The following is a 23,264-nucleotide window of genomic DNA, read 5'->3' as shown; positions in this document are numbered from 1 at the left end:
CATGTGGTTGCTGGGAATTGAACTCAGGACCTCTGGAAGAGTAGTCAGTGCTCTTAACCACTGAGCCATCTCTCCAGCCCCCTAAGGTCACTTTTCTAAGGTATTTTGTCACATAACAGAAAATCCTACAGCTCTGCTTTGGTTCCCGTATACTCGAGGGGGAGGGGAGGGGGAGGATAGGGGAGGGGAGGGGAAGGGGGATGGGAGGATGAACACTAGAGAATGACAGACCACTGGACTAAGGCTGTTGGATTCATGCAGTATGGCTTGAAGGGTGTGGGGCACTTAGGCAAGACTGCCACATGTGTGGGTTCTGCGTGACTGAATGCTCTGTGACAGGCATGGATGACACAGTGGTTCGCTTGTAGCAAAGGAGCCCTGTTACTCGAAATTGCTCTTATGAGGCAAAAAGACTCCCTCAGGAGCTCACAAAGCGCAAACCGGGCAGAGGTCCTGATGCCTCCATCTCTCGCCGCTCTCCTGGACTGCATCCAAGTACTGAGTTGGTATTCAGCGACTGCCCCGGTGGGAGGAGGTCAGAACTGGGCTGGAGAGTGAGGTCTGCCTTCTCCCAGGGATCACCCCAGAGGATCTGCATCTTTCCTCTCAGGGTTAGCTTTCCCTCGATAGCTCACTCTCTGTCCTCCAGCTCCAGGAGTGGAAGTGATCTTGTCAAAACAGGGCCGGGATCCCTCCCCTCTCTTGGCACCCACTCCCACCCTTTCTATAAGCCTCTCCTTGGTAAATAACGTTCCTGGAATTTCCCTAGTTCTCAGGAAGCCATCTGTTTCCCACGGGGACCCCGACTGACGAGAGAGCACTGTGAATAACAGCGGAAGCTAGAGGTTCCTGGTATCAGCTCAGGGCAGAAGTGAAAAAAAAAAGTTAGGGAAACCTGGAATAGAGGGGAAAGGAGCCACAGGTGAGGCCGGCACACCCGTGGGCATAGCCCCTGATGGTATCTAGCACCAGGGTACAGAAGAAGTCAGAACCAAGGCATGAACTAGTAAAAGCATCATCCAGGCCTAGCTCTGGCCTCTCTCCTCCCATGGTGTGTGTGTGGGGGGAGCAGGGTGGAGAGGCTAAGAGCTGGGAGAATAATAGTTCCTTAGCTTACAGAATACCACATACACACCCGCGTGTGCGCGCGTGCGCTGTTGGCACCTGGGAACGCCCAGCCTGTGCACTGGGCTTGGGGAGAGAGAGTGGGGTATGTACCACAGAGCTGCAGAACTGAACCAGTCCCTAGGCTGCTGGTTTGAGCCCTGTTCCAAGTAGGTATCGGCTCTGCAGCCCTGGATGAGGGGCAGGGTCTTCCTGGCTATGGAGAATAGCTGGTCGCGCTCCATCTGCCTCAGGCCTTGCAAATCCTAACACTTGCCAGGGGCTTTGGCCTTCAGGCTTAATCCCTCATCCCAGAGGGACAGTGTCAGAAGGCCTGCTTGCAGGTCCTTAAACCCCTCTAGAGTGTCCAGCCTTGTGTGCCGTCTCCTGGCAGGAATACCCTGCTGACACTCAGCTCTAGAAGCGCTTGTGGGCTTTCCGAAGTATTTTGTTTTCTGGTGGAGACAGCAGCTTGCTGTGCTGTTTATTAGAGACTCCTCTGTGTAGGCACCTGGAGTCAGCACGGGGTACGTGAGACCCTTACAGAATGTTCAATACCTGTTGATGCCAACCCTTCTTCCCTTTAAGATACATTTTTACTAATTAAGACCTTTATTCAATATATCTTGATTCCATCCACTCCCCACTCCTCCCCCAGCTCCTCCCAGATCTATCCCCTGCCTTACCAGCCTTTCCCTCTTAGTAACCCACCACATCCAATTCATACTGCCCACATTCATGGGTATGGTCACCCAGTGGAGTCTGATCCTACCAGGATCTAAATTGAAGAAAATCGTCTCTTGCAGAAGCCATCAACTGTCAAAAGCACCTCTGAATGTTGGCCGGTTTGATCTTGTACAGGTCTCGTGCAGGCAAACACTGCTGCTGTGGGTTCACGAGTGCAGGGCTTCTGTGTGTACACTGTTCCGGTCTTGTCCCAACCTCTGGCTCTTCCAAGATGGTCACTGAGCCCTGCAAGTGTGTGTGTGTGTGTGTGTGTGTATGCGTGTGCACATGTACATGCGAGTGTGCAGGTATGTGAACATGTGTGAGTATATGTGCACATGCATGCACATGCATGTGTACGTGCGTGTGATACACATGTCCCACTTATGACTGACACTTATTCTCTGAGCTTTGATCAGAGGTGAATTTCTTCATTAACCTCTCTATTGCACAAAGACACTTCTCTGATGAGTTCTCTATGGGTCTAGAGATAGAAATTCAGAGGCCAGCTCGATACCATGGCCATCCTTAGTTAGGGTTTCTGCTGCTGTGCTAAAACAGCATGGCCGAAGGCAACCTGGAGAGGAAAGGGCCTATTTCAGCTTCCAGTTACATCATAGTCCCTCACTGAAGGAAGTCAGGGCAGGAACCTGAAGGTGAGAACTGAAGAGGTGAGGAGCAGCACTGCTTACTGGCTTGTTCTTGCTGACTTGCTTCTTACTGGCTTTCTTAGTCTTTTATTTCTCATACAAATCAGAGCTACCTCCCCAGGGGTGACCCGTGCCCAGTGGACTGGTCCACCTACATCAAACATGAATCAAGAAAACACACTGTAGACTGCCCATAGGAAATCTGATGAAGATATTTTCTCAATCAAGAGGAACCAGCTCTGGTTCCTTTTCCCCAGCTGAGTCTAACTTAGGTCGGGTTGAAAAAGCAACAAACAGACTTGACAACTTTACAAACGGGAGAGTCCATTTAGTGTAGAGTGATAGCAACCGATTCACTCCTGGGGCCTGTGAACTCCCAAAATGCCGCTGACTTCCTTCCTACGCACTCTTAATGGCCACAGGAAGAAGTCTGGTTCACAACCAGCTACTGTGAAAATTCCCTGGAAGCCAGGGTCCCTTTGTCCCTCTGCCACCCCTACCACACACTGATCAGGAGCAGACCGGTTTGGTGCTGATGAGGTAGCTTTACTGTCCACCATGGTGGAGGAGACCGGATCCCCAGGGTTTGAGGAGCTTTGTTCTCCCAGTCCAGCTCTGCCCGCCGCCCAGTCTTGGGACTGTGGTAGATGTTCAGGGTTTACAACTACAGGGCTGGGTTTGGTTTCCTGTTTAGGAGCCCACTTCTGGTACAGGGAGGTTAAACTGGAAGTCAGAGGGGAGCGTGCTGAGGGGAAAGGGCAGGAAACCCGTGTGAAGCAGGCATGGTGGGGCCAGTGCCCAGGCTAGCTCCTGATGAAGTGCCCAGGCTAGCTCCTGATGAAGTGCCCAGGCTAGCTCCTGATGAAGTGTGGGTAGGACGGCAGGTTTAGGTGCAGGCTTATGCTGGACAAAGGAAGGAGAGGCCAGCCCTGCAAAGTATCAACGCTGACATCATCACTGAGCCTCCCTTTACATCTGCTACCCCCAGCTCGGTCCCCAGCACTGAAGAGAAGCTTAGGGCCATCCTGAGCCTTTCTCCCACCCTCCCCAAGTCCCACCATTCAAACCACACCCTAAATTACCCCACTCCCCACCCCCTTTTCCACTCTCTCTACCCTAGTATTCCTCCATTCCTGAAGCAGGCCAGCTAGCCTTCTAAACTGTCCCTGGGCACTGAAAAAATATAAATCTGGTCTCTCTACTCCTTTGGAATTTCCTCGGGACACATCCAGACTGGGCGCAGAACACACACTGAGCTCATCATGCTCCACAGTCCCTCCATAGAGCTCCCCAGCCCTGACTACACCCCACCGGCGCCTTCCTTCCCCACCCCCTCCTCCTCAACTGGAACTTCACAAGGCTATGTCATCGAAATTCAGCTACCGACTCGGATGCTACTTTCTCCTGGTAGAACAGCCATCTCTGTCCCATTACCTGGTTTTATAACTTTAAAGCACATTTGCCAGCATTTAACATCTTCTCCCCTGACAGGAATGTGCACTCTGTGAGGACAGGGACCTCATCTATCCTGTTTGAAGTTAGGCCACTGGGGCCTAGCTCATAGGACACGTGTTGACTGAATTGGCTTCCTGGGCCCTGGGAGGGAAGGGGACGTTGGCATGTCTAAGGGAGGTCATGATGGGGTGACCCTGACCTGAGGTCAGCAGTCTGGGAAAGTGAGTGAGGTCCACCCTCAGAAGCTGGAAGGAAGGTCTGAAAAGTGAACAGAGACTTGGCCACTGCTAGGTCACACGGGGAGGTAGATGATCTTGGGCCTGTCTCCTTGGGAAAGGAAAGGGGGAGGGCATGGGGTAGCCATGAGTGGGCTGCTGGGTCACGGGAGAGGAATGGGAAGAGCTGAACTAGTGAGGTAACCCAATCACAAAAACACACCCATGGTATGCACTCACTGATAAGTGGATATTAGCCCAAAAGCTCGGATTACCCAAGATACAATCTACAGACCACAGGAAGCTCAAGAAGAAGGATGACTAAAGTGCGGATGCTTCTTCCCCTTCTTAGAAGGGGAAACAAAAACATTCATAGGAGGAGATACGGAGACAGTTTGAAGCAGAGACTGAAGGACCGGCCATTCAGAGCCTGCCCGACCTGGGGATCCAGCCCATATACATGCAGCCACCAAACCCAGTCATTATTGGGGATGCCAAGAAGTGCATGCTGACAGGAGCCTGATATAGCTGTCTCCTGAGAGACTCTGCCAGAGCATGACAAATACAGAGGTGGATGCTCACAGACAACCATAGAACTGAGAACAGGGTCCACATTGGAGGGGTTAGAGAAAGGATTAAAGGAGCTGAAGGGGCTTGCAACCCCATAAGATCAAGAATGCCAACCAACTAGGTCTCCCAGGCACTGACCATGGCTCCAGCTGCATATGTAGCAGAGGATGGCCTTGTTGGGCCCAGTGGGAGGAGAAGCCCTTGGTACTGCCAAGGCTTGACCCCCATTGTTGGGGAATGTCAGAGTTGGGAGGTGGGAAGGGGTGGGTAGATGGGTGGGGGAACACCCTTATAGAAGAAGGGGGAAGCAGAGGGGATAGGAAACTTATGGACAAGAAACCGGGAAAGAGGATAACATTTGAAATGTAAATAATTTTTTAAAATCCAATTTAAAAAAAAGACAAAAATAAAAAATAAAATACCTCCCCCAAAGAAGTTGTGCTTAGAAAGGTCTTATGAGTTCCACTGTGCCTACCCCCAAGTCAGATACAAAAGTCCTCACCTTAATACACCTCAGAATGTGACTGTGGTTGCAAGACGAGGAAATTAAGGCTAAATGAGGTTCTGTGGCTGGGCCCCAGTCCAACTATGACTGGCATCCTATAAAAAGAGGGAAGTAACACGCACGTGAACACACAGAAGACTCTAGAAGAGACAGCTAGTGTCAGCCATTGGCAAGACCACAAGGTAGGCCTTGGAGAACCCACCCTGCCTTGGATGTCATCTTTTGAATTTGACTTTGGACTTCCAGCCTCTCAAACTATTTCTGCCTATTTCTGTTGTCTAAGTCACTCAGTTCTGTATGTGGTATTTCCCATGGTAACCACAGTAAGCTATGCATGTCTTAAATTTTTAAAATATTTATCTTACTATACAGTTTGACTCAAAAAAAAATCAAACAAAATGTTATGGCAACCAAGTGATAAAAATGAACACATCCAAGGCTAAATTTTGGTGACAGTCTATGCCCTGCTGTCACATGACAAGAGTGGCAGCCGCTTCTACGATCTTCCTTTGAAATAAACCCCTAATTCAGTCTGATCATGAGAAAAAAAACATCTCATACATGCCAAAGAGGAACCTTCTACAGAACGTGCCCCGATTAGTCTTTTGTTAACTTGACCCAGGTTAGAGTCATCTGGGAAGAACAAACCTCGGTTGAGAAAAAGACACCCTCAGATTGGCCTGTGAGCATTTTCTTGATTATTAGCTGATGTGGGAGAGCCCAGCCCACTGTGGGTGGTCCCTACCCTGGGCAAGTGACCCTGAGGCATACAAGAAAGCTGAGCAAGCCATGGAGAGTAAGTCTATGCAGCACTCCTCCATGGCCTCTGCTTTAGTTCCTGCCTCCAGGTTCTTGTTTAAGTTCCTGCCTTGACTTCCCATCATGGTGGACTCAATAGGTTTTAAGCAGAAATAAACACTTTTCAGGCTGTTAGAAAGCAAACTAGGACACCTAGGTAAAAAACCAGACACAGGGGTTGGGGATTTAGCTCAGTGGTAGAGCGCTTGCCCAGCAAGCGCAAGGCCCTGTTCGGTCCCCAGCTCCGAAAAAAAAAAAAAAAAAAAAAAAAAAAAACGGACACAGAGCCTGGCTGTGGTGACATACACCTTTAATCCCAGCAGGACTCAAGAGGCAGAAGCAGGAGGATCTCTGAGTTCAAAGTCACCACGGTGGACAGAGTGAGTTCCAGGACAGACAAAACAAAACCAAAAACCGAGTAAACCAAGCCAGCACAGACTCATACGCCTGCAGCCACAGTGTTGGGGAGACAGAGGCAGGCAGACCCTTGACGGCCAGCTAGTCTATTAGAACCAATGAGCTTCAGACCCAGTCCCAGCCCTTGTCTCAGAAACTAAAATGGGAGACTAGAGGGACCACTCAGCAGGTAGGAGCTCTTCCAAAGGACCTGGGTTCAAGTCAAAGCACCCACCTGATGGCTCACAACCATCTGTAACGCCAGGACTGAGGATCTCGTGCCCTCTTCTGGTTTCTACGGGCACAGGCACACATGCGTGCGCAGACCTACGTGGAGGGGGAACACCCATGCACATGAAATAAAGTTTAAAAATAATTAGGAGCAATAAGGTGGGGAGCAACTGAGGCTGATACCCAACATCAGCCATGGGACTTCACATGCTCACATACCACAGGCACGCACACAAACACGGACACACCCTCAGAATAATAGTGATAATTAGAGGAAACTGGGCAGGAAAAGTCTACAGAGGGCCACACCTTACAGCGGCTTCACTGAAGGCTGTTTATGGTGGTGCAAGGGAGATGTGAGCTCAGTCGAAACCATATTTCACATTTTGGACTTTGATCTTTGTGTGGGCAGTTAGTGTTGGGATCGGTACATTGCAATGACTTGGGACAGCAGGAGAGTCGTAACTCCCAGTCAGCTGTGCGATCACCAGGAAGTGGTACTCTGGGGATCTATTGATTACCGCTGAGGCGATAGCTTACAGGTACACGGACTTCCCCACATTGACATGTTCCATGTCGGCATGCTTATTGGAACGCAAACCCTGTAAGTGTGAGAGTGGCTGCAAAGGTGGTGTAAATATTCAACTCTAAAACTGTTCTGAAAACAAGACTTAGTTAAAAAAACGAAAGCCACCTAATTGTGCCAAGTGTGACTTATATCTGTCCCTGGTATGCCCAGTCCCCATCCTCACCTGCAGGCATTCCTGTATTCTTCCTGTTCGGTGGAACCCTCCCGGAATTTCATTATGCAAATGTGAGTATATGCTAATTTTCTTCAAGGGAGTTTTAATTTGCTTTGAAGGATACTTAACCATTTTTAGTACACAATACTAGAAAGGTACGGAACAGAGGAGAGTACAGCACGCCCCACAGACTCATCACCCCGACTTAAGACTAACTGAGAATTTACCAGTTACAGCTCAGCTGCTCCTCACTGCCTTGTTCTGTCCCTCTGACACCCAACTGTAGCCTAGACCTCTCACACGTGCTGGGACACATCTCTAAACAATATGGACACCTTATAACCCCCAATGTCTGCAATCTACCATTAATGTGATTCTGGGGGGCTTCTGATGAACCAATCCTGATGTAGATGATGGGAAATGCTGAAGGGTTTGTGGTGAATCTGTGTCTGTGTTCCAGGTGCTGTGGGAAATGGTTGCGGCTTGGCGGATGCTAAAGTCTGGGGGAAGAGGGTGGCAACTACAAATGTCTTTTTTGAGGTACAAGAAGATGGGACCTGAACACTAGTGTGACTTTTGGGACCAAAGGGACATGCTGTCCAGCCTGGCCTGGTAAATACTGCCTGGAGGCAATCCTGGAAGACACTGTGCCCCTAAGTTCTGCAGGTAAGGGTAAAAGGCTTGGGTGCTGGAGAAATGGCTCAGCGGTTAAGGGTAATTGCTGCTTTTCTAGAGGACCCAGAAGGTTCCTCTAGAAAAAAATGTATATGTGTGTGCATCCACACACACAGACCTTATGTGTGTGTGCAACAGTAATACAGACCTTATACACAAATGTATGCATGCATGCATCTACACTCACAGACCTTATACGTAAAATGTATGTGTGTACGCATCAATACCCACAGACCCTATACATAAAATGTATGCATGTGTGCATCTACACTCACAGACCTTATACATAAATGTATGCATGTGTGCATCCACACACACAGACCTTATACATAAATGTATGCATGCGTGCATCTACACTCACAGACCTTATACATAAATGTATGCATGTGTGCATCCACACACACAGACCTTATACATAAATGTATGCATGCGTGCATCTACACTCACAGACCTTATACATAAATGTATGCATGTGTGCATCCACACACACAGACCTTATACATAAATGTATGCATGCGTGCATCTACACTCACAGACCTTATACATAAATGTATGCATGTGTGCATCCACACTCACAGACCTTATACATAAATGTATGCATGTGTGCATCCACACACACAGACCTTATACATAAATGTATGCATGTGTGCATCTACACTCACAGACCTTATACATAAAATGTATGTGTGTGCATCAGTAATACAGATCTTATACACAAATGTATGTGTGTGTGCATCAATGCACACAGTCCTTATACATAAATGTATGAATGCGTGCATCTACACTCACAGACCTTATACATAAATGTATGCATGTGTGCATCAGTAACACAGACCTTACACATAGATAAATAAAACTTTAGATTTGTTTTTCTGTATATGTCTGTGTGCCCGCCCGAAAAGGACAGAAAAGGGTATTGTCCCTTGGAACTGAGTTCCAGAGAGTTGTGAGCAGCCACATGGGTTCTGGAGATCAAATCTATGCAAAAACAGACCTGTAGTCAAGATGCTCTTAGGAGAGTGAGTTAACAGTTTTCTGGGCTTGTCTTTTGTCCGGCCTAAGTGGGTCAGCATCTACCCCTACCCAGCATGTGGACATTAGTACATCAGGACTGGAAGGGCCCAGAGGTTACAGACTCTAACCCGCCTTCTGCTTCAGATGGGAAATGCAAGGCCCAGGGTATGAGGTGCCTGAGACCTTGCAGGAAATGGAGCAGAGCTGGAATCGGGGCCCAGGTCTCTTGACATCTGGTGTAAAAATCACTCATTCCCCGAACTTCCTCCTCTCTCAGAATCCTGCTCCCAGAAAGGATGTGTCATTGACCATTCATGGTCCATATGTATTCAGCCTTAGAACCCTGGGGACATTTTCACACCAAGCCTGCTTGCTAACGATAAGTAACTACAGAACTCACAGGGCAGCTGGCACATGCCACAAACTTCGGGAAGTATTCATCCATCACACCTGAGCTTCCTCCAGAGAGGTACTATTATCCTACCACATCCTATGACAGAGATATGCTCGCCTAAGATCACACAGCGAGGGTGTGTCAGCAGCAGTGGCGTGGAACCGAGTCTGTTCAACTGGAAAGTCCACGCTCTCAATCACTAACCCCCGTGGCCTCTTAAGCGCAGGCGTGGCTGCCTATAAGGGGGCTGGTGTAACTCTGGCCTCCTCCCTCCCTCTGCCCCCACTTAGCAGCAGCCTCCCGTCACTCAGCTAACCAGACAGGCTATCCACTGCCCCTGATCAACAACTGCTGCCCTCTCCAGGGCTTGGGTACTTCCCAAAGTGATCTACCCTTTCTGTGTTTGGGGCCACCCAGCGGGTCTTCATGTTTCTGGAATCTCATGGAAGTTTAAGTCCGGTGCAGTTCATCAGCCGCTGCGTCTCATCTGTCAGAGTTCAGGCAAATGGCGCAACCTGGAGTACTCAGAAAGGGTGCCTGCCCACCCGGCAGCCTCTGCTGAGGATCTGCTCTGGGGCCTGCTCTAGCCTCTGTCACGAAGGCTCCCAGGCTGGAGGGAAGAATGACAAAGGAAGCAACGTTCTGAAGACAGACCTGGGCCCTGAAGCTGCAGACTGGACCCTACCCTGGGACGTTCCAGCTGGATCTCCAAGGACACTGACACAGGTCGGGATGGGCCCTTTCTTCAGTCGTGGGATGGATCATGTGAAGGGCTGAGGCTGAGAGCCTGTGTCTTGTCCAGGAAGGTTTCAATGGCTCAGTCCGCGGTGGAAGCCGGGCAGAGACCCAAGTCCCTGCGGCCCGGCCCGGGGCACTGAGCAGTCTGCAATCGGCTGATGTAGACACGTCGGGGACACCCTGTGCCCACCTCATAGCTTCGGCCCGTGGCCTTACATAGCTCTGGACACATGGGGGGCGGTATGTTACGGTCAGAGTTGGTCTGTGGCCAACTCGCCACTGGCCTCTCGGATCTTGAGGTTCGAATCTCCTCCGGTTGCGACTCTGGGCCAGACCCAGCCGCCCTTTCCTCTCTGCCCTTCCCTATTCGTCCGAGGTGACCCTGAGCCAAAGTCTCATAGACTCCAGGTTCGGAGGTCCCTCGGAGCCCCAACGCCCCCTTAGCTGGTATGCAGGAGAGGGGGCGGGGCCGGCGTCGGCAGCGCGCCCCTCCCCCCGCCTCCGAGCGCGCAGACGCGCACGAGCGCGCTCTCACCTGGCCGCGGCGGAGAGGCCCCGCCCTTTTATCCCGCCTCCCCCACCGGACCAATCATGGGTGGCGTAGGCGGGTGGGGGAGCGACGCGTAGGGAGGGGCCTCCGCAGCCTGCGGGGGTGAGCGGAGTGGGTGGCGGAAGGCGGCCGGCTTCAGCAGAGGCGGCGGTGGCGGCTGAGGGACGGCGACGCGGCTCGCGGGGCGGCGCGACAGGACGAGCGAGGGCTGCGCGGCTCTCCGCAGCTGCCGCCTCGCCGCAGCCGGGGCGCAGGGCGCCGCAGCGGGTGCGCGGCCTGTGAGGCGGCCGGAGCTGCGTCCTGTCAGGCAGCGCGGGCGCGGCGGACGGCGCCGCGATGATGCCGGTGGGTGCGGGCGGCGGCGCCGCGTTTCGGCGCCCGCGCGGAGGCGGGCCGGGCAGGGAGGAAGCGGCGGGCGGGCGCGCAGGGCGGGCGGGCGCAGGGGCAGGTGGGGCGGCGGCTGTCAGCAGGCGGGCGAGCGTGGGCGGGGTCGCGGACCGGGCGAGCGGCCTCCGCAGGGCTGTCGGCTGCCCCTGGGGCTGCGGCGCATACGGACGGCCCCTCCCGGCCAGCGACCCGTGCCTCGGTTTCCTCGCGGCGACACCCGGGTGCGGTGTTCACACGCTCGGAATTCACGTTTCCCCCTGCACTGGGTGGAACGCACGCCGTGCGTGGATTGAGAGAGCCATCTTAGAAGTCCCCTTGTCGAGGCTTCCCCGTGGGTACATTTGCTCCACCTGGCGTGATGTCCCTGTGCCCTTAAGGTTGAGCGGGTTGTGTGTCGCTGGAGCCTTTGTCCTGCTCTTGAGGATGCTTTTGGCTAGGAAGACGTTCGTCTTTGGAGTTGCCACCTTCCCTGCCTTTTCCTTTACCTGCGTGCGATACAAGCCGCGGTGGACGCCGAATTCTCATTTCTTTAAAGTGGGCTTTTTGTGAAGTATATACGTTAATTGATGTTTAAAAAAAAACAAAACGCGACATAGGTTGCACCCAATTGGACGTCTTGTTTTTTGAGTGTCTACTCAGTAAAATTCTCAGACTAATAAAGTAACACACAATGCTTTTTTTGTTGTTCGTTTCTCTTTGAAGTGCTGGGGATCAAACCTGGGCTTTGCAGGGCTAGGCCAGTGCTTTACCACTGAGTTTATATATCCCAGATCCACAGGGGAAAAAATTTGAAGCCTACGTGAAACAGGGGAAATATGTCTCTCTGCGTTTTTACTTGAATACTGTCGTTCTGCAATGCTGCACCCAGCTGATTAGTTTATAAGCCACCTCCCCCCTTGAAATAATTGCCTGTTTCTTGGTAATCTCTTCTCCCCCCTTTTGAGCTGATTCCAACCCCTGGTGTTTGTAGAGTTTTAAGGTTTGACCTACTTGATCCTTAAATCCTTTGGTGTTAGGCTTGTTGAGTTCTAAACATGTTTTTAACCGTTTGTCTGGTAGTGGAAAGAGCATTAAGTGAGCATCAGAGCTGGGGGTCAAACGATTGTTCTGGAACTTTTAAGCATTGTGTCCTTGACAGAGTTGAGCCTGAATTACCTCTAAAATGGGGATAAGAACTCATCAGTATTTGAAGTATGATCCTGAAGATCAACCAGGACGGTTTTTCAGAAGTGCTAAGCAGAATGCCATGCCGTACTACATTTTAAATATAGATTTGGGTTTTCAGTTTGTCATTTTAATCTCTACAGGATATACCTTATTTCCTCCTTTTTCTTACTGGCTGAATGTCGAGATGGTATTGTGGTATTTTGGAATTTTGAAAGCCGTTTCAGTGAAGTCCTGAAAGTTACCGTGACAATGCAGCCACACTATAATAATATTGAAGATTATCAAATGTTTGGCAGGTTTTATGATTCATTGTGTGGTGTTTAATTATAAATGTCCTGTTAGGAACCTTGGGTTACTTTTCCATATGGTGGCTCAGACATTTTTACTCCTATCCATGCAATTGGAGTTGCCAGTCTACAATAACAAATTTTGTTTTTAAAATGTTTGTTTAGCAGGAGAATGGGATGTTTACTTTAAAAACTCAAATAGTGCTTTTTAAAGCAGATCTTTTATTAGTTTAAAACTGCTTTTGTTTAAAGAGACTTTGAGAAACCTATGGTGTTTTTCTTAATCCCTCTTTTATGTCTTTTATTTTGTGTTTTCTTTATCTTTAAAGATACTATTTGTATGATTGAGTCCTTCCTCTGTTAACACAGGTGGAGATTGTAAATTTAATACAACTTTTAAGAACACATCTTTCTTTCTTAATGATATCTTACACTATGTATCCAAAGTGTAGATGTGATTTTTCTGGCTTTATTCTATATTTGATGTGGATCATCACCATGAATAATCAAAGAAAGATCGGTTCTTATTCTGTGGTTGTAAAAAGCAGCAGGACTGTCAGATAAAATGTAATACCCATTAGGATTAAATGCAGTATAAGATATCCTAGGTCCTATAAAAATTACCAAAATATTTCTCTTCATACCCTTTTGTTAACTGTGTTTATCTGAATTATACTTTTAAAATTACATTTATTTATTGTATATGCACAGTACCACCATTAAGTATGCAGGTCAGAAGATAACTTACAGAAGAAGGTTCTCTCCTTCCACCAGATGGGTCTCCGGGATCAAACTCAGGTTGTCAGGCTTGATAGCAATGCCTTCACCCACTGAACCATCTCACTGGTCACCTGAACTATAGTTTTAAAAAGTGACCCCTAAGTCATCAATATGATGGTAGACTTTATATTGTTGTTTTCAAGATAGTCTTTCTGTGTAGCCTCGGCTGTTCTTTTAGATTAGAAGGTTCTCTAAACTGAGAGACCCGCCTGTTTCTGCCTCCTAAGTTCCTTTTTTTAAATTAAACTTTGTGTGAATCCCTTGAAAGTATACATTTACAGCATACTTCCAGTGGACTGATACACTTCAAGTGTTTATTGTCCCCTATAGGTAGGTAGTGGTTAACAGGTTGGGCAATGCAGATTTGAGACTTACAGGTGTAATGATGGTCTCTGGTGACTTTTAACTGACCAGATGGTTGTGTACTGCACCGGATCTCAGCTGCTGAAAATCAGTGAAGAGTGGCCAAGCTCCCATCAGACAAAGTCCTTGTAAAAGACATCTGTTCGCTTGTGCAAAGTCCCAAGGCTTTGGGCTGATGTGATGGCACACACTTTTAATCCCTGCACTTGGGAGCTGGAAGCGGAGAATCTCTGTGAGTTCAAGGCAACACTGGCCTACATAGTTCCAAGTCAGTCAGAGCTACATCAAGAGACCTTGTGTCAGAAAATAAAACTTAAAAAAAGCACTGTGACTTTCTACTTTGTGTGTGTGTGGGGGGGATGTTTGTTTTGAGACAAAAGTCTCACCATGTAGCCTTGGCTGGCCTAGAACTCACTTTGTAGACCAGGATAGCCTCAAACTCAGAGATTGCTCCTGCTTCCTGAACCCCGGGACTGAAGGAGTATAACACAGCACCTGGCAACTTCCTCCTTTTAAAGTTGGATTTGAAAATTTCCCCTATAAACAGAATTATATTATGTTCCAGTCATTAATTACTACTTCTCTGTCAATGGATGACCCTTTAGAGATGTTTTCCCTAATAACCTCAGAGGACTCCACATCCTACTACACAGCCTCACTCGGTCACGTTCATTGCTGCTCCACTCCTAATAGCCCCGACTGGAGACAGCCTAGTTACCCATCAGCTGATGAATGAATGCATTGTGGACATTTACACAGTGGACTTTTTACTTAGCTGTTAAGGAAAATTATATTCTGAAAACTGCAGGTAAATGGATGGAGCTAAAAAAAAAAAAAATCCCAAATGAAGTAACCCAGATATCAAAAGACAAACATTTCATGTTTTCTCTTATATCTGGAGCTTTCAATGTGTGCTGCAGTCCACAGAGTCAGGTGCCTATGGAAGGAGGAAAGGCTCCCCCAGGGGAGGGGACTAGAATGTAGTGTTGTGGGAAGACAGGAAACTAGAAGAGTAGGATTAGAGAGAGGGAAGGCAGAGGAGGGTCAAGAAGGGAATATGGAGAGGGACCACTAACACTAAAGGCTATTTCAAAAACCACATGGGAACCTACTCTTAAAATCTTCCTGAAATATACACATATATGAAAGAACTCTAAATAGAGTCACCAAATAATAGGGGAGACAGTGCCCCAACTAGATCTCTTATGCCACCAAGGAACTCCAGTTCCAGCAGTGGGTACATCTTGTTTAGTTGTTGGGGAAGCAGTTCCACGGAAACCCCAAACGTCATAGGCTGCTGCCAAGGCTATTGGTTCCTCTCTACTACTCGATGGTGGTAGGGCCCCTCACTGAAGGCAACACTAATGCTCTAGAGCGCGGAGCGGTTGAGCCCCCGTACCTGATGAGAAGCTTTCCCCCTGCTGGCTAGCATTCAGGGAACTGGAAGGTGCTCTGCATGCTACTGTACCTAGCTACAGTCCCTGAGACCTACGACAGTGACCCTCCTGCAAGATCTACGGGTGTAACGGTGGCACAGATGTTTGGAGCGTAACCAGCCACTTTCCATGAGGTGAAACCCGTACCTAACACTGCTAACGTGGCTGAGAACCTAAGGCTAGACAGCTCACAGGCTATTCTGTTAAAGGAACATAGCAAAAACTGACTCCAAATGGCATGCTGTGATAGCCATAAGTCAGGGCCGCACTCAGCCTGCATCAGAGACGCTTGTATTTGCAGTGGATGAGAGCACAGAGGCCCACAATGGGGAGTGTGCAGAAAGAGCAACACAAGAGCACCCAGTCCTAAATGGGATGTTTTGTCAAACCCTTCTCCTCAGGGCTCAGGGATTTATGTGGAGGAGGAGACAGACAGATTCTAAGAGCCATAGGAGATAGATAACACCAGGAAAAGGTGTCTTCCAGGAACTACAGGCCTGATGTACATAGAAACTGAGACAGTAAGACCCACATAAACACAAACCCAACAGGGTCCCAGCACTGAGAAGGGCAAGTGGAGACATAGGGTTTACCCCTAACAGACAAGCCACCTGCAGTTGATGACCATTAGCAAAGGGACGAAATCTCATTGGGTGTATCAGTGACACTTAAGGGCAGGTCCCATGCTCAGAAGTAGTTAATACAAAATGAACTCAATGGTGTTTTCGTGGACTTCTGCTTGTGTGTGTGTCTGAAAGAAAAAGAACGAAGTTGGATGGATAGGGAGGGGGGAATGAGAGGAATTGGGGGAGGAGAGACACCATCAAAATATGCTGTATGAAAAATTATTTTCAGGAAAACAAAAAGAAAAGCATTTTCTACCACTGCCCCCACAAGAAGTTTGCCTAAGATGCCGGAGAGATGGCTTATCTGTTACGAGCACTAGCTTTTGCTCCAGAGGACCAGGTTTGAGCCCCAGGATCCAAGTAGAAGCTCTCAACTGAAACTCCAGTTCTAGAGTATCCAGCACCTTTTTCTGACCTCTGTGGTCACCAGGCATGAATGTGATACACAGACATACATGAAGGCAAACACACATAGAAGTTAAAAACAGCAAAAACTTAGTGTGCCTAAGGGAAAGGGGGTATTTAAAGAATGCCACAGGACCCAATTGGGCTGATAATACCGAGGCCATATCTAGACAAATTGAGTGGAAATAAAAATTTTAGTTGAAAACGGGAAGTCTGACCTACACTGCGGAACAGATGCTTGTGAAAAGAGTGACATTTGGGAGCTGGCAGAGCTTTCGGAGGATAGAACACACCAAGGGAGTGGGACTGAGGCTGCTCTCCCCTTCCAAAAGGAGGCTAGCAGGAAGTGATGCAGCTTTGAAGTGTGTTCTGTGTGAGGAGGATGCTTCGGTGGTGATGGTCACGCTGGCGCTCCTTAACCTCCACCTGACTGTCCCGTCTGACCACCTGGTTCCACTGAATGCGCCCTTGGAGCCCTTTGAGCATGCTCACTGTAAGGTATGGGTAGCACTCACTTGTGGTAGTTAGCGTTTATTAAACAAACATTGCAGGTTTTCAATGTTTCTTTCCCCTACGTAGAAATATTTTAAGATACAGAGTAGGTCTCTTATAAACCACCAACTGTCCCACGGGCGACACAGCACTGAATAGTAAATGTGAGAGACTTGGATTCTAACTCCCTACTTGGTAATGTTGTGACCTTTTGACTTATAATGGCTTGTGACCTTAGCCTCTCATATGTCCAATGAGCTGGTAATTTCCAAGCATTTGTGGTTGGCCTGTTAGTTGGTTTAGAGCAGAAACTTCCCTGAAGCCGACATTCATTTTGTCCACATAAAGACCTAGGCATCCTAATTCTTGCATGGCAAGAGTCAAGGAGGTCAAGGAGGTGGTGTGATGGAGCAGATGGGAGGACTTGGGTGTGTGATGCTGGTGCATTTAGTTGATTGCTCAATAAGCCTGACTTTATACGCTAAGTAAATAACGCTCAAGTCCCCCCAGATAGAATCAGACATACAAGATCACCTAAACATAATGCATTTCTGAACTACTAAGCCCCACTTCACTGGGCCAAAAATGTTTTGTATAAAAGCTACCGGTGTGGTTTTTCTGCACATGCAACAGAGTTTAAGAGGAGAACCCTTTCTTCTCCAGGCTCCACCTCAGGCCAGAATCTTCGCAGCTCTGTGGCTTCCTACGATTGAGTTTGGTGAGAGTGAGCTCTCAGCAAGTGGTGTTTGTCCTCGTGTGCTCTGCTGTGTGCTGTCTGTGTGCAGAGTGAGCCTTAAGAGGTAAAGAAACTTGGCCAAGTTCTCCAAGCTACGTGGCGAGGCAAGGTCTAAAGACAAAGGATCTGACTCAGACACCTCTGCTCCTGGTCCTTGTGCCAGAAACCGGGGAGATTGCCGTAGTCAAAGCGTGTTGCCAGAGGTGCCGCTAAATGGGATCTGGCAAAAAGGTTCTTTCTTTTATGCTTGTGTCAAGTAGGGCCTGGCATTAAAAGACTCCTAGGGCGAGTGTTCTTGGTAAGGAGTGGTAGTTTTCTCTGCCTTGCATTATGTTTGTGTCTTCCTTTTCTTAGCCTCCTTCAGTGTGTGGCCGCATATTCGCTTTGTAGTTACTGAGGACTTTAAACACGACGAGAGCTTAAAATACCACTGGGCTATTATGTTAACGTTACATAACTGGGTGTCAGCATGCATCTTTGTGTGTTTGCCCAGATGGAGAACGGTTGTTCAGCAAAGTGTGGTGGGGTATGGTGCCTTGGAGTGCTGTTGCCATAGTTATTTCACAGACTGTGTGCTTCTGGGGCCCAAAAAGTAGTATAATCAGGTTCTATTGTGACACTTTCTTGGCTTGATTGCCTTGCTTTATTTTGCTGCAAAGATAGCTTTCTGACTGTTGTACATACTAATTGATAAGCAAAAGCTGCTGCTACTAGATTTTATAAAATAAGAATGTGTGGTGACATCATGAGGAACAATGAAAGGCCTGAAATCATGAAGAACAATGAAAGCCCTGAAAAACGAGAAGCAGTTTTGTTAAGATTAATAAATGAAATCTTAAATATGAGTGTATACGTCAGTGCAAGGTGCTGTTGGTACTTTGGTATGTTTAAAGGAAATGGTAACTGAAGATTTGGCACAGCTGTGATTGATAGCATATGCCATGATTGTCGCCATCATAGCTCAAGCAGATGCAAAGACCCCATAGTGGGAGTGTGCCCAGTATGCTGGACACACAGGGAGGCCTGTGATTGGAGCAAAGTGAGTGAGGGAGGAGACAGAGGGTGGAAAGTGCTGGTGTTCATGAGGGGTGCAGAGGTGGGGGGTGATGTAACTGTAGTAGTGTCTTCAGCATCAGTGAAGGGAGAGGGACATTTTTTTTTCTTTTCTTTTTTTCGGAGCAGGGGACCGAACCCAGGGCCTTGCGCTTGCTAGGCAAGCACTCTACCACTGAGCTAAATCCCCAACCCCGACATTCCTGTTATAAGAAGTGGGACAGGCTCTCCTTAATGTATCTGACATAGTTCTAAGCTTCAGGCATTGCTAAGGTGACTTTATGTGTTAGGAAAGCATGTGGGGGGGTCTTGGGTAAACCTCGAACTCATAGAAATTCTCCTGCCTCTACCTCCTAAATGCTGGGATCAAGGGTGTGTGCCACCATGCCTGGATTCTTTATTCCCTAAATTAAAGATAACAGTCACAGTTTAGGATTGGAGGAGCTCCTAAACTTACATAAAAGGTACCTGGCACATAGTAAATGCTCAGAAGCATACATACAGCCTGCTGTAGTGGTTTTCTTTTTTTAAAAGTGTATGAATGTGTGAGCAAGCGAGCGTGTGTGTGTGTGAGAGAGAGAGAGAGAGAGAGAGAGAGAGAGAGACAGAGAGACAGAGAGAAAGAGAGAGAGAATGAATGAATGAATGAATGAATGAATGAATGAATGAAAATATGAGAGATTCTGTAGTATGTAAATGCCACAGTGCACATGAAGCAGTCAGGACAACTTTCCGGGGTCATTCCATCCTGTGGGCTCTGGGCATCACACTTAGGTCCTCGGGCTTACACAGCGAGTGATTTTACCTGCTGTGCTGGTCAGTCTTATGAACTAGACACAACTAGGGACATCTGGGAAAAGGGAACCTCAATTTTAAAAAATGCCTCCATTAGATTGGCCTGTAGGCAAGTCAGCAGTGTATTTTCTTAGTAATAGTTGATGTGTGAGGGCCCAGCCCATTGTGGGTGGTGCCAGCCCTGGGCAGGTGCTCCTGAGTTTTATAAGTTCGAAAGCAGGCTGAGCAGGCTGTGGAAACCAAGCCAATAAGTAACATTCCTCCGTGATATTCTGCTTCAGTTCCTGCCTACAGGTTCCTGCCTTGAGTGCCTATCTTTGCTTCCCTTCATGATGGACTCTAAACTGTAAGCTAACTAAACCAGTTCCTCCCTAAGTTGGTTTTGGATGTGGCATTGTATCGTAGCAGTAGAAACCTGCTGCGCCATCCTACTTGTGTGGGTGGTGGTTCTTCTGTAGTGAGAGGGAATATTCTTTATATGCCACTTCGAGTGTGTGTAAATCAGCGGCTTAGAGTGTGGCAAGGCAGCACTGTGGCAGCCGTCTCTTTTCAGAATAGTTTACCTAGTTCTTCTTTGTCCTGCAGTGAGCGTGTGTCCTTATCTGAGTGCCTCTGACTGCACCTCAGAGTTAGCTCCTTCCCCGGATCTTAGAATGTTTCTCTACATATACGACTTGGGAATTGAGCTCATGTTTAAACACACGGTTTGTTGTTCCATATGCATCATACCTGTAGACTGAAGGAGGTTCTGTAAATATTTTTAATGTCCACTATTTCGACAGGTCTGTCACATGGGTCAGGTGTGGAGTCTTTTACTTGTGTTTCATACTGATGTTCAGTTTTAGTTTTTGAAGAACTTTGGACTTCAGATTTTGGATAGGATGCTCGACTTGTACCTGCTACAGTTGCAGCTCTTAACAGTTTTGTGTGGCTCCGTTTCTGCCTTTCAGGAGAGGAGAGCAGGAATACTCTGTTTTATTTTCTGTTTGGCCGCTCCCTAATCTGGCAATTGGCATGTAGTTGGTGCCAAGTGAGAAGACTTAGAGGACAAAGGCACTTGCTACCACATCTGAAGACCTGAGTGTGATCCCTAAGACCCTCACGGTGAAGGAGAGAACCATCTTCCGCAGTTGTAGTGTGGCACTCACACAACCTCTTCCCCACCTACCATACAGAAATAAACAAAATGTAATAATCAAGAAAATACCTTGGAAAAAATGAAAGTAACAAGATCAGTTAAGAGACCAGTTGATTAGACTGTCCAGAAGAAGTTTCAATTACTAGTAAAGGTAATCTGATAGGGTACAAGATGAGTGCTTGTAAGCGTGAGTGCATGTGTGTGAGTGCATGTGAGTGTGAGTGCATGTGAGAGTGCTTGTGTGTGAGTGCATGTGTGTGAGTGCATGTGTGTGAGTGCACGTGAGTAAGAGTTTTTGTGAGTGCATGTGTGTGAGTGTGTGTGTGTGATGTAAGTGGGAGTGGGTGTGTGTGAGTGCAGAGTGAGAGTGTGAGTGCATGTGAGTGTGAGTGCATGTGAGTGAGTGCGTGTGAGTGAGAGAGCTTGTGTGTGAGTGCATGTGAGTGTGAGTGCATGTGAGTGTGAGTGCATGTGAGTGTGAGTGCATGTGAGTGTGAGTGCATGTAAGTGTGAGTGCATGTGGTGGTGCATGTGGTGGTATGTGTGAATGAGGCTTGAGTGTGAGTGCATGTGGTGAGAGTGCATGTGGGTGAGGTGCATGTGGTGAGAGTGCATGTGGTGGTGCATGTGGTGGTGCATGTGGTGGTATGTGTGAATGAGGCTTGAGTGTGAGTGCATGTGGTGTGAGTGCATGTGGTGAGTGCATGTGGTGGTGCGTGTGGTGGTGCATGTGGTGAGTGTGTGTGAATGAGAGAGCTTGTGTGTGAGTGCATGTGTGTGAGTGCGAGTGCATGTGTGTGAGTGCATGTGAGTGAGTGCGTGTGAGAGAGCTTGTGTATGAGTGCATGTGAGTGTGAGAGTGTTTACATGAGTGAGTGCGTGTGAGTGAGTGCATGTGTGTGTGTGAGTGCATGTGAGTGTGAGAGTGTTTACATGAGTGAGTGCATGTGTGAGTATTTGTGTGAGTGCTTGTGTGGATGTGAGTGCACGTGTGTGTGCGAGAGGAGGAACAGTGACAGGAGTTGAGGGTAACAGGCTCATTGCTTCAGCAGCTGGATTTGTCTTCCCTTCAAGATGGAGCGTAAGAGAAGCAGTTAGTGTAAAGGGCTGTGAGGACGATGTGTTGTCTTTGGGCTGTTTGAGATGTTCGCTACTCCAGAAATATCTTACTCTTCAATCTGAGTCAGTGCAGGGTAAACAAGTCTTTCCTTTCAGATTCAGTGGCTTTTAGTGCTGTGTGTTTGACGTGAGTGTTGCTCCCTGGGCATCTCCACTGCACTGAATACCTCACCTTGCACTTCCTAGAGTACACAGGTTCTTGAGATGACTGACCCAAGTTTCCCACATCGGCTGGATAGAGCGCTTTCTTCTTGGTACTGAAGTACTGCTTCACACACACACACACACACACACACACACACACACACACACACACACACTGTCATATACACGAAATATATCATATATGTGTGTATATCATATGTATTTCATATGTATTCATCATACGTATATGATATACTATATATTTCAGGCCGGCCTTGAGCTTGCATCCTCCTACCGCAGACTCTGATTGGAGGAATACTAGTATAAAGCCACACAGCATGGTGGTTATAAGCTGGCCTCAGTGCCATGGTGGCTTCTGATTCTGGCTTTGCCACTCACTTTTCTGAGGCCTTGGATAAATAATGTAACATCTTTGTGCCTTATCTTCCTCGCCTTTGGAATAGGTTTAATGACTGACACGTTTCTTAAGATGGCTGTGTGATTGTCAGGTGCTGGAGTATCAGTACTCATGATAAGCACTCAGTAAACATTTGCTCTTACGTTTGTTGTTGTAACCAGGAGCCATTGTGGAGATAGGACAGAGTTGAGACTCCACTCACAGTGTGCTTCCGCTCTTCCTGCTGAGGGAGCTGGAATGAGATTGTAACATCTACCTAGTTGATAAAACACAGAGAACATAGTTTCCTTCTGTTAGAAATGAAAGCTTGCCTGCCTTGGCTAGTGTTCTAATATATTCAGACCAACTCAGACCCAGACTAGTGCAGTTCACCAGGGTTCTGATAGGAGCCGGTAGCCGGCACCTCCCAGACAGCCTCAGAGGAAACACCCCTCCCACACTGTGCCTTTTACTTCCTTCAGGCCAGTGCCTGCCTGGTGTTTATCTCTGGGCACTGAGGAGGGCAGGAGTCTGTTTTCCTTTGGTGTCCTCGGTGCTGAGGACATTGCAAGGCCCCAGTGGCCTTCAGAAAGTCCTGTTTACTGAATGAGCTCAACAGCATTGGGATGCACTAATTATGTGCAGGGTCTGGCCCTGCTTGAATGAGCTCATCCTGTAGGATGTAAACAGAAGTGCCACTTGAAAGATTCAAAGTACCAGCTGCTGGGGTGTGGGGGGGGAGCGTGCTGGCCACCGTCTTCCAGCCTTCCATGTTGATTGATGTGGGAGGTCAGAGATAGTTCTAGAAGAGCGAGGAAAGAAGGTGGAGGGGATGGAGCAGGGCTGACAGGTGGAAAGGTTGCAAGTCAGAAAGGACCAGGGTCAGAATTGAAATTTATGACAAGGAAAAGTGACTGGAGCAGGAGACTAGAGGAAGGAGGAGGAGCTGAGAACTTAGGCAGAGATTAGAGTCTGAGGGCTAACCCTGACCTGTGCCTGAGCTTGAATTGGATTCTGAGGAAAACATGAAACTGGGAAGATCTTTAAATGTAAGTATATTACTGTGGTAAGGTAAAGTCACCATGTGATTGTCCAGTTCGGTGGAGGCAGGGAGTTGAAGTCACACTGTTCACCACTGCCCTCTACAGTACCTTCCTGTCTTCAATCTAAATTTA

General features: G+C 48.1%; 1 protein-coding gene and 1 long non-coding RNA gene across 3 annotated transcripts in view; one reads left to right on the top strand and one right to left on the bottom strand.

Annotated features, from left to right (window-relative positions):
- Positions 1–2,202: 2,202 nt before the first annotated feature.
- LOC116905503 lies at positions 2,203–6,695 on the bottom strand. Its single transcript, XR_004388546.1, has 3 exons — positions 6,655–6,695; positions 5,223–5,320; positions 2,203–2,407 (listed from the first exon to the last, which is right to left on the bottom strand). It is a non-coding gene; the product is annotated as an uncharacterized LOC116905503 (long non-coding RNA).
- Positions 6,696–10,854: 4,159 nt separating this feature from the next.
- Ppp1r13b (protein phosphatase 1 regulatory subunit 13B) overlaps positions 10,855–23,264 on the top strand; it is a 71,209-nt gene continuing 58,799 nt past the window's right edge. For both annotated transcript variants that reach the window (XM_032908522.1, XM_032908521.1), the window contains exon 1: positions 10,855–11,109. In XM_032908522.1, coding sequence (XP_032764413.1) covers positions 11,101–11,109 — 9 coding nt within the window. In that variant the 5' untranslated portion in view covers positions 10,855–11,100. The remainder of the gene's footprint in view (positions 11,110–23,264) is intronic.

This window comes from Rattus rattus, chromosome 7 (assembly GCF_011064425.1).
Source record: "Rattus rattus isolate New Zealand chromosome 7, Rrattus_CSIRO_v1, whole genome shotgun sequence".
In the NCBI taxonomy this organism is placed as follows: Eukaryota; Metazoa; Chordata; class Mammalia; order Rodentia; family Muridae; genus Rattus; species Rattus rattus.
The sequence above is the reverse complement of the archived record's forward strand: the minus strand, read 5'-3'. Positions and strand labels throughout refer to the sequence as shown.